At 29.2% G+C, this 11,559-nt stretch overlaps 2 protein-coding genes across 2 annotated transcripts; one reads left to right on the top strand and one right to left on the bottom strand.

The window, feature by feature from the left end:
* The first annotated feature begins 953 nt into the window (after positions 1-953).
* LOC145052785 (putative mediator of RNA polymerase II transcription subunit 26c) lies at positions 954-4,019 on the top strand. Its single transcript, XM_079000667.1, has 9 exons — positions 954-1,803; positions 1,878-1,946; positions 2,038-2,120; positions 2,219-2,289; positions 2,363-2,421; positions 2,499-2,532; positions 2,628-2,767; positions 3,137-3,224; positions 3,703-4,019. The coding sequence occupies exons 1-9, from the start codon at positions 1,411-1,413 to the stop codon at positions 3,810-3,812; spliced, it is 1,047 nt and encodes a 348-aa protein (XP_078856793.1). The 5' UTR covers positions 954-1,410; the 3' UTR covers positions 3,813-4,019.
* A 4,440-nt stretch (positions 4,020-8,459) lies between these two features.
* LOC145052784 (sec-independent protein translocase protein TATA, chloroplastic-like) lies at positions 8,460-10,303 on the bottom strand. Its single transcript, XM_079000666.1, has 2 exons — positions 9,820-10,303; positions 8,460-8,743 (listed from the first exon to the last, which is right to left on the bottom strand). The coding sequence occupies exons 1-2, from the start codon at positions 10,144-10,146 to the stop codon at positions 8,615-8,617; spliced, it is 456 nt and encodes a 151-aa protein (XP_078856792.1). The 5' UTR covers positions 10,147-10,303; the 3' UTR covers positions 8,460-8,614.
* Between the last annotated feature and the right edge of the window lie 1,256 nt (positions 10,304-11,559).

Below are 11,559 nucleotides of genomic sequence, written 5' to 3'. Positions count from 1 at the left end.
TATATATTAACACAAAAAAACTCAAGACATAAAAGAGTTTAAAGAGAAATACATACAACAACCAAACCAATCAAAATTATTATACATAAAACTACATTTGATCTAATTAAAAGTGGTAGCACAAATATCTTATGCCATCAACATGATCACTTGCATATCGTTTCTAAAAATTTACGTCTTCCAAGTCACCCAAAGACTAGAATAAATAATCGTTAATATCAGTTTTTCTTGTTTATATGTGTCTTTTAAGGCACATATTAAAATATCCTTGAATTAAATTAAATTTACTAAAAAGTTTAAAAGTTCAAATTAATATGAATGTAATTTGTTAGGTAGATCTCAAAACTAAAAAACCATATTGTAAACGGTAACAATAGATGATTATAATATATTTTTTATCACAATCTACTATAATAAATGAAAGTTTTTTTCGCCACATGACCTCTTCTCATTCATTTGGACACATGTCATTTTCTAGAATTTTTAAATTTTCTATTTTCCACTTGTCATTTTATTGTATTTTTCATTTTATTAAATTAAAATTTCACATTTAATATGTAAGGTAATATATATGTAAAGTATTTATTAGAAATGGTTTATATATATAATGTATTCAATACATTAAAGTCTCATTAATTTTAATAATTCAAAATTTTTCTTATTTTTCTTATAAATTCAAACCATTCAAATTATTAAAATTTCATATTTATTTTTTTTAATTAAACTCATATAATACATGGGTCTCAAACCTAGTAATTTATTAACGAAAATAATTTAATATAAAAATATGATATGTACTATAAGCTATAATAAATTACAACATACTTTCAAAACTTAAAAATACAAACATAAAAAATCAAAGAATGAAGAAGATACATGCATAATACAGCAACGCAGACAAAGAACACTCAGGAAAGTGTACAAATAGGTCAAAAGGATAACGGAATGACCGGAAGGACCCCACACCTTTTCGCTCAACTCTCAAGCATTCATTTTCATTCATTTTAATACATATGTATATCATATATCGGCGCTAATACTCAAAAAAATAAACCTAATTTACTTAATACCTAACATTCACTTGATCTTCATAAACTGAATCGTTTGATATCCTCGTTACATTTTGTTAAATTTCTACCCGGATTTCTGTTTTCTTTCGTTTTGTTTGAACAATTCGTTATTTTTGTTTTTACCTGTTAAATTGTTGTCAGTCGATCGGATGGTGTTTTTACAGTGATCGTCGACGGCTGCCGGCGGATTAGTTGTTTTCTGATATGACGTTTATGATTTTTTTTTTTGTTTTAATTCTCGGATCTCGTAGTCTGTGTGATTCAATCAGCTCTTGATTCAGTCATCGTTGTGTGTGTGTGAGAGAGAGAGGAGAGGGAGTGTGGTTTTAGAGATTAGAGAATGGATTTGGATGAATTTAGGTCGATTTTATCGAGTTCAGGACTTGATGTTTGGGGAATAATCGACGCGGCGATAACCGTAGCTTCAATGGAATATTCCGGCGAGCTCAAGCATCGGAGAGACGGAATTGTGGAACGACTTTATGCACAGCAGCAGTGTCGCAGTTGTGACGTGAATGTAAATCCTCAGCAGCAGCCGAATGGCGTCGGTCGGACGATTACAAAAGAGGTAAACGACGATGAAGGAGGAGGAGGAGGCGATTCTCCTTTAACTCCGCAGTCGATTCCTCAAGATGAGGAAGAAGATGAAGAACAAGATCCATACGGGGGATTATTCGATGATGAGCAGACCAAAATTCTCAGGATCAAAGAACAGCTCGAAGATCCACACCAGGTTTAATTCCTAATCCCATTTACCTCTACTCACTTTTTTTTTTTTCTCAAATGGTTCTATTGTTGATGTAACAGAGTGAGGATTCCGTGATCGACTTGCTTCAAACCCTTTCCGACATGGATCTAACGTTCAAAGGCCTTAAGGTAATCGAAACCTTTTTCTATCTCTTTTCCTTTAATATCGATCTCATGAATCAAAGATAGTGATAATATGAATTCCAAAACTTTAATTCAGGAAACTGATATAGGAAGGCATGTGAATCGACTGCGTAAGCATCCATCAAACGAAGTAAGAACACTGGTGAAGCACCTTGTGAGGTTAGTCATTTTGAATTCAAACAAATATGGAAAATATATCGTTGACTTATAAAACTGTTAAACTTAAACACCATTTTTGTTGTTTTTCATTGTTACAGAAAATGGAAAGAATTAGTGGATGAGTGGGTAGGTTCATCCCACACCGATCTTCAACATTCTTCTCTAACAGGTAACACTTGTTTTATAAATCATCACATTCAGCTTCAATTCTAATTGATTTCACATTTGATTAATGCTTACAGATGGAGACTCACCTTTAATACAAAATATACAAAGGAAAGGTCAAAATGGTCAACAACAGGTGAAACTGAAACAGAGAATCTAAGAGTTTTGCTTTCTGTAAATCACAACCATCTAATAATTCAAGTTTTTCTACAGGGCCCCGATTTCGGCTACTCTCCAAATCCACACAGTTAAGTATCGAATCAAATCCAATTCAACTCATCAAGAGTCTCATGTGGAGTATAATTTTTGATAAATTCATTGGTCAAAATGAAATAATTGTAGATTGGAGTCCTGGATTTGAAAAGATGAATACTGAAACAGACATGAGGCCAAAAAGTGTGATTCCCAAGAGAGAAACACCCTCAAGACCTGTATCCCAATCTTATCCTCCCATGAATGCTTCTGCTTCTGCTCCTCAAAATGTAAATCCTCCTCCTTCACATATTTATAATGAGTGGAAATTAGGTAGATTTAATGTCATGATAAAAATAAATAAATAAATAAAAAGTAGAAAGTAGGATGTTGTAGTAGAAAGAAACGAAAGTAAGATGCTATATAAACGACTATGTGAAAGAGCGTTGCTATTTATTGCATTTAGTATTATTTTAAAAGACAAAATTGCAAAAATGGTCCCTGTAGCATACCGAACTCGCAACAAAATCAAAGTTTTGGACCACTGGTGCAAGTCCAAACCTTTTTGGACCAAAGTGGCAATTTTCGACATACCATAGGGACTATTTTTGCAATTTTGTCATTTTAAAATGCTTACAAGTTACTCGGGACTTTTACAGCGACCACGCAAGGATCAAAACATTGAACGTGATCGGCTAGCATCGGCTACAAAGCGGCTTCAAGAGAACTACCAAGAAGTCCAAAATGGTTTGTTTATTTTTATTTATTTATTTATTATTTTTTTTGGGAATGTTATCATTATCACTATTATTCGTGTTAAATACAAGAAATAGCAACACATTTTCATAATTTTATTTATTATAAATGCATCCAAATGGTAGAGTTTTTAAAGTACAATGCTTTATACTAAAAAGAAAAAGGCTAAATGCAACAAAGAACAATGTAGTTATATTTATCTATGTGTTATAGCATCCTACTTAAATTTCTTTCTATTACAACATTGTACTTCCATTTTTTTTTCTTATCAAAACATTATACTTTCAAAAAAATCTTTTCAATTTTAGCCATTAAACATTCTCTATATTTGAATGATATTGTTAACAAGAAAATGTTACTATTTCTTGCAATGTTGTGATAGAAAGAAATTAAAGTATCTTGTTAAATACACAATAAATGAAAGTTTTTTTTGGCTGACATCATCATTTATCTATTGTGTTTGCTGAAGCGAAAAAGCAAAGGACAATACAAGTGATGGATATTCATGAGATACCGAAGCCAAAGAATGGTTTCATTGCCAAGAATAAAGGCAATTTTCAAGGGAGGCACCATAGATGATGTTTTTTTTTTGTTCCATAAAAAAAAAAAAGAAAAAAAAATAGTTTTCTTATCTTCTATAAAGGTGGTAAGTCATATTTTCCAATGCTTAAATGACCATATCTAGAGCAATCATGCAATGTTCACTTGTACACTTATGCTTTAGAAGTTGTACTTTTCTCTGAGTTATTGGAAATGATGGTTCTGAAAAAAGGCTTACCATTCTAATTCTATCTACATACTGTAGTTTTATTGTCTACTACTTTTTTGGTACTTTAAAAAGCTATTTTGTATAAGTATGGGTTTTGGGTTCCTTTTGTGTCTTTTAAATTTTACTATTTCTCATTAAAAATCAGTTTTGTTTTATTCTTAGAAGTAGCTAATTTTGGAGTTTTGTCATCTTCATTTCTTAAAAAAAGGATTTCATAGATATATTTGGGCTGAATACTAAAACTAACAGTGTACTTTCATTAATCTGTTTATTATAACATTGTATTTTCATTTGTTCTTATTATACCATTGTACTTTGAAAATTGTACCCATTATCAATACAAAGTAATTTTTATACCTATAATTAGGTAGATTTTCAAATTATAATGTTTTAATAAAGAAAAATATGAAAGTATAATGTTATGATTTGGTATATTTTTCAATGTATAATCTTATAATTGGGTATATTTGTGTTTATGACGTCTAACGCTATGCAAAAGTGCTAGTTTTCTCACATATTATTATTATTATACTATATATATATATATATATATATATATATATATATATATATATATATATATATATATATATATATATATGCTGAATGTATATGTTATGTTTTTAAATAAGCAAGAGGCAATTGAACCAGTGATCCTCAATTTTGGTAGGCATCTTGCTAAATACCAATTTAAAAGTTTCATTGACAATACACAAATTAAAGGTGCGTTTGGTTGTGGAAAACTGTTTTTATTTTCTATGAAAATGTTTTTAGAAAATAGGGTTGAGTTTTCATTTTCAATTTTCAATGAAAACGCGTTTGGTTGGAACGGATGGAGTTTTCATTTTCCATCTTAGAAAATTGGAAATCTTTGGAAAACTGTAAAAATCACTTTTCTAATTACATACAATTTGGAAAACTGAAAATTTTCATTTTCTTAGAAAACTTTGGAAAACTGAACGAACCAAACGCGTTTTCAAAATTTCCGTTTTTCTTGGAAAAATTTCCTAGAAAACTGAAAATTTTTCTACAACCAAACGCATCCTAAGACCTTTTTTTTTTTTTTTTTTTTTTTTTTTTTTTTTTTTTATGTACACTTTTCATCTAAATATAATTAATTAATATATATGCAATGAAATCTTCTTCGCTTCACATAAAATAAATGTGGTCATTTGTGTAAAGTTACCTTTTTATATTGTTTTTTACTTTAATATTATTTTTGTTATCACGTTATTGGTTTGAAAGTTAATGCGTTCAGAAAATGTCACTATTAATTCTAATAAAGTAAAATATTTTAGATGTTTGTTCGTCATAGAAAATTAAATGTGTTTATTGTTTAACTTAATATAAATTCTTATATTAGGAAACAGCTTTATTTATTTATTTATTTTTGTAAATTATTACTCAATTTTAATTAATGAATCTTGTACATAACATATCGCCCTTTAAATAATTTAATAAATATTGTTAAATCAAACATTGAATTTTGATTAATGAACAATCAAGTGTAGCGTGAGTGGTGTATTTAATGTTCCGATTTCGTTCACATGCAACCAAAATGTTTTGAGTTTAAGTCATGATGTAGATATTTAAAGGATGTGCAAGTCATGATGTAGATATATTAATAATGAATTAGTATAAATTGTTTTTAAACTATTTTTTAAGTAACAACTGTCAAAAGATTAACATTTTTTTTTCTGAAAATATTAGTTAAATATATATAAAAACATTAGAATTAAATTCAATTACCTTATCATCTATAGTCGTTTGAGTGGTCATTATCCATAATAATACAAAAAATATCACAAATAGAGCAAAACAAAACTGTGGGCTCCGTACAAGAACACAAGTTGCATACCTTCTTCGCTGAGTTGTTCGTATCTACTTTCGATGGTAGACCATTTTTATATCTCAGCCAGCTAACATTTGACTTGTTGATGCATTATGAGTAAATTACACGAATAATCCTTATGGTTTGGGGTAATTTACATGCTTGATCCTTAACTTATTTTTTTAATTTAGAAGGTTCTTACTGTTTGTTTTTTGTTACGCGTTTGGTCTCTGTTGTTTATATTTGTTACGCGTTTGATCCATATCTTATCTAAAAAGACTATTATTTAAATATGAAAAATTGTGGGGTATGTAAGGTAAGGTGAAAATGTAAGATTGGGGTTGATTTTATTTAAAAGGGCAATCTTTTTAGATAAGATAGAGACCAAACGCTTAACAAAAACAAACAGTAGGGACCTTACAAATTAAAAAAATAAGAATTAAAAAATAAGTTAGAGATCAAATGTCTAAATTACCCTAAACCACAGGGACCATTCGTATAACTTACTCATGAATTATAGAACTATATATATTTTCGTTACTTTTCAAGCAATTGTTTATGACTCCTTTAAGATAAATTCCCACTTGATGCTATAAAAATATGATCTAAAGTTGATTTCTTGTTATTTTTATTAGTGTAACTCTCAAGTTTTAATGGTATTTGTTTTCTTTAAAGTCAAAATGTAGTGTTTTTTTTTATTTATTTTTGCAATCATTTTAAACTATAATTTCACTTTCATCAACCAATCATTCCTATTAACTAAGAGATTTAAGACAAGTACATGTTTGTGCATATATCATGCTCCTTGTTACTTAAATATACGGAAGAAGCTTCATTTAATTACATTTCGCCTTGAAGACGAATACATATTAGAAGGTTTTCTGTGCTGATGACCATTCTAAAAGCGATTCACAGTGAGAGTTATTGCAATGTTGATTATTATTTTGTGTAAAAATGTCAGAAAAACATGGTTAGTTTGATTACTGGAATACATCATTTTGGTCAATTTTATGATTATATATTCAGTTTGGTGAAGATATGCAAATATTATCTGGTTAATTTTATATATAAGATAGACATGGACTTCTTTCTAAAGATTCTTAATGTTGCAATTTTCTAAAAGAAAATTCTTTGTCTCACACAATATCTATCTTGAGGTATATACGAACTAATCCACAAAACTTGTTACTAATTTTTTTTCTATTTTCTTCCATTAATGAAATTATGGAACACAATTTTTTTTTTTTTTTTTCACTTCCATCCATTTCTTTTTTTCCCTCCTTAAGTTGAACTCTAATGGTATAAGCTTACTTTGATTCACATATTGATTTCTTTAACATCTTTATTAAAGTTATGTTTGACATATCACAAGTAGAGATTTTTTTTCAATTTTTTTGGATTGTAATATTTGGTAAACAAAAAATTAGGTTATAAGCTAACTTTATAAAATAAAAAAAATTGGCTTAGCATATCAACAAGCTTATGACTTTTTTTATATGTATAAATCATTTTAAATATAGTATTTATTAGTTATGAAACTGATTTTTTTTATAGACCTTTATATATCATTTTACATTTCCCAAACTAATTATCAATTAATTTTTACCAAACATTATATTTATTGGCTAGTTTATCAATTAATATCTTATCAGCTAACAAATAGCTAATTTTTACCAAATGTTATATTTATTGGCTAGTTTATCAATTAATATCTTATCAGCTGACAAATAGCTTTGTAGCTAACAAAGCTAAGGGTTTATCACCTGATATCTTATCGGCTAACAATTAGTTTTGTAGCTAGTATGCAATTAGGAATAAATTTAACCTCCATTTGTTTAACCTAAGTTGTAACATCATAAATTCACTTGAAATATCTAAATATAACAACCTCAACAATATATATATATATATATATATATATATATATATATATATATATATATATATATATATATTCTATACTAATAAAAGAGTAGTCCTTTTGCCAAGTGTCATAATATTAGAATTCCTAATTAATATGATGCCACTTGTCATTCTATTAATTCTCCATTTTAAATTCATTAAACCTCCTAATTAATGTGATGTTATTTATCAATCTATTTATTCTTTATTTTAAATTTTAAATTTCAAATTTTATATTATTGTTTTCATTAGTTCACAAATAAAAAGAGTCTAATATATATGATAAATTAATTACACATATTTATTTGAATCAATAATTATAATTTTACATAACTAATAAAAAAAATCTCTTAATTAGTAATGTATTTAAAATTTTATATAAAATAATTGATTAATAATTTTGAATTTTTTACTATGAATATTTAATTAATTTTGTAACCGTGGTTTCCACAGGTTATAAACTAGTATGTATATATATATATATATATATATATATATATATATTCAAAAAAAATTGTATTTATAGAATATTTTGTATTCTAAGAAAAGTTTCTTGTGCCCCTTATAGACATCTAAAAGGGATTGAAATTGTAACTCTCATACTGCAAGTCTAAAAACCGTTAAGATTTGAACTGTTGACCATTTCTACCGGTATACCACATTGGAACCAAGCACAGGGCATATTTTCTCTACGTTAGGTCACACACAATATCCAAAAGTAAAATGAAACTCAACCAAAAATGACTTCTCATAAATACTTATCCAACCACCATGAATGAAATTCATTCAACACAAAATAAATGCAATTTATAACTATCAAACATTTCCTAAAACGTGTTTACATGAACAACATTGAGCAACTCATTACTCTCTCTTTCTCTACAAACTCTCCTTAGTACTTGGCACTTTAGAGTCTTCGGGTTCTTGCTTATTGACTACACTTACATCCGAAGACTCGACTACTGACTCGGGTTCGTTTTTCAACTCCGTTTCAAATTCTTTTGCCGCCTGCACAAATGTAATCAAATTAAATTTTGTCAAAAATGATTTTTAGAACTTGTTTCAAATAATGATATCACGCGTGGGAAAATGAGTTATGACTTAATGGGGAAAGCCTTATTTATCTGACTTTCTGTATTAAGTCGTTCTTCTTGTATTAGGGGTCGGTTGTGTATCATTCAAGCTAAAGACTTTGATTTTGATGATAAAAAACACTACAATCAAGTGACGTTCAAATATGCGTTTATATAAGTAGCAATAATATAAACTTTAAGCACAAATAAAAGGTAGGCCCTTTCCAAAAGTGGAAATTGACAAACCCTAAGAAATGTCAATATTGTAAAAAAATTTAAAAAAATTAATATCGTGCACCTTCTCTTCTTCTCGAAGTAAGTTATAAAAGGAAAGAAGTTGAGAAGAGTGTTATTAAAATTAGGGATAGATACATGAAATAGCAACACACTTTCATTATTTGTTAATCATAGTTTCATTTCTTACTTTCATTTTTTTTGTTATCAAAACATTGTACTTTAACATATATACTGAATTATAACATTGTGGTTTTAAAAAAAAAAGTATCATGGCATTTTACTATGAAAAGCTTACCTAATAATAGCAGTGAAAATTGCTTTTTAATTGGATGACATTGTTATAATTAGGTAGATTTTTATTCTTTTTTCCATGAATTGGTGTTCTATATGGGATAAATGACAATTTAAAATATTGAGAAAATGAAATCAAACTTTGAGAAATAGAAGGAAAAAAATAAATGAGCAAAAATTTGTAAATGACTTAATAGAAAAGACTCGTTTCCCTTCTCTATTAAGGAATTGTCTGAATGCAATCAGGTTGCTGTAACTCAAATAATGAAACACAATGAAACCTTTCAATAAAGTGGTTTCCATTTGATGAGCAAAATCGTATGATCTGATTTGATTCAATTATATGTCAATTATTCATCTTCAAATTCTATTCAGTGTTTCGTGAGTGTCAATTATTTGGAATATGACATGAAATTGTAGTTCAAATAAGCAATCGATATTAATCAATAGATACGTGATAATCGATGAAAGAAGTAAAGAGACCTGTTGGAAGCTCTTGACCGTTTTCCCAATACTACGGCCAACCTCCGGCAACTTTTTGGGACCGAAAACGAGGGCGACGACGCCAGCAATAACCACAAGCTCCGGCACTCCAAGTCCGAACAAGCAGGTACAAGATAAACCCTTTTTCTTTCCATTGAGCAGATTGGATCTGTTTCCATGGGCGATGGTCAAGGGTTTGAGGGTGTTGGTGAAGAAAGATGAATTGGAAGAAGAAAAGGATAAGGTTTTTGTTGATGGTGAAGTGCGATTTATGATGGATGGTGTGTAGGGTAAGGTGAGAGTTGGTGCGGCGGAGGAAATCGCCATTTACGACTGGTCTTGGGCGGCGGTGGATGGTTTGTACTTTTGGTGGTGGTGGTGGTGTGGTTATCGGAAATGGATTATTGGATAAATGAATGAGGAAACTGTGGGAAGGATTTTTGTGCCTGACCAGGACGACGTCGTTATATGCCTAAAACATCTATGTATATGTTATCAGTTATATAGCAGAATGTCATGTAATGGTAAAAAGATGAAACGGAGAAAGGTAAGGAAGTTTTACAACACAAAATACCATTGAATCGGTTACGGTAGATAACCATTTGTATTTATTTTCAAAATATTTAAAAGTATCACTGTTGTTTTTTTTAGTACATTAAAGTATATAAAGTACGTATTTGTCCAAATAAAACCTTGTGGTAACCGGTTGCTTCAGGTAAATGAAAAAATGACTTAAAAACGTAACGAAATTTTCAAAATGTTCAAAAAATACCATACTTTTTATTAACTCTGTTGTTGTCGGATTATATATAACACAATCACCAGAGATCATACACCGTAATATCAGTTCACAACAGTTGTGCAATCTCTTTCATTTTCTCTCTTGATCGTTGTGGGAACATGAGAAGTAAGGGGGTAATAACCTTAGTTAAACGTTCTTGCTTCCCATTCGCATTATATGCCTCAAACCTAAAACATATATACGTTATATAGATACACATATTATACATCAAGGTTAGTCGTTCATTAGTGTTGTGACACAAGAGAGACACAGATGAGAAACGATTGTGATGTTATGTCATGAGAATTCTTAAATATGGATGTAGAGAGTAGGAGTAACGTTCAATTCTCCGAGACCAGTGAAAGATGAATGACCAGGAACACACAGCTTCATGTGGCTGGCTTGATGACAATTTGTAGTCAAAGTAAAGAGAGAAGCATATGTATTGGAGCGCATGTTGTAAAACTTTTTCTTTATGCTTATTTTAAATCAGAGTGATCTTTATAAATGCAGAATTTGTCCCATAAAATGTATTCCCAAAGAGAAATGTTTTTCATTGATTATTAAAACTAGAGATATCATAACTGATACAAAACATAAGCATAAACAGACCTTACATCAATATTCTTGCAACCTACGAACTCCTTAAATTTCTTGCCAGATAATTACATTATATATTAGTACCTTCGTATTGTGACTTGTAATACAAAGAAACTGAGTGGGTCAGGTTGGGAAACCTGGTGAGCACATAGGGTTTTCAACCCACAATATTATAATCTTTAATTATATAATCTTCAACATTTAAATAACCTAGCTACCCCATTCACGTTATTCTAACTTTGTAATCCTAGGATGATGATCTTGAGAAATCAATTCTAAAGGATCTTTGACAATAGTCATCTATATTACCCTAAAATTATTATGCATGGCAGTACAATAATATTTTGGACACAACACGA

This window comes from Lactuca serriola, chromosome 5, assembly GCF_051521515.1.
Source record: "Lactuca serriola cultivar US96UC23 chromosome 5, Lser_US96UC23_V15, whole genome shotgun sequence".
Lineage (NCBI taxonomy): Eukaryota > Viridiplantae > Streptophyta > Magnoliopsida > Asterales > Asteraceae > Lactuca > Lactuca serriola.
The sequence above is the reverse complement of the archived record's forward strand: the minus strand, read 5'-3'. Positions and strand labels throughout refer to the sequence as shown.

Coding starts and splice junctions, on each gene's coding strand:
- LOC145052785 (XM_079000667.1), top strand. CDS start 1,411: ATGGATTTGGATGAATTTAGGTCGATTTTATCGAGTTCAGGACTTGAT. Junction 2,121..2,218: donor CTGGTGAAGCACCTTGTGAG/GTTAGTCATTTT, acceptor TCATTGTTACAG/AAAATGGAAAGAATTAGTGG. Junction 2,533..2,627: donor CTACTCTCCAAATCCACACA/GTTAAGTATCGA, acceptor AAATAATTGTAG/ATTGGAGTCCTGGATTTGAA.
- LOC145052784 (XM_079000666.1), bottom strand. CDS start 10,146: ATGGCGATTTCCTCCGCCGCACCAACTCTCACCTTACCCTACACACCA. Junction 8,744..9,819: donor CGGTCAAGAGCTTCCAACAG/GTCTCTTTACTT, acceptor ACATTTGTGCAG/GCGGCAAAAGAATTTGAAAC.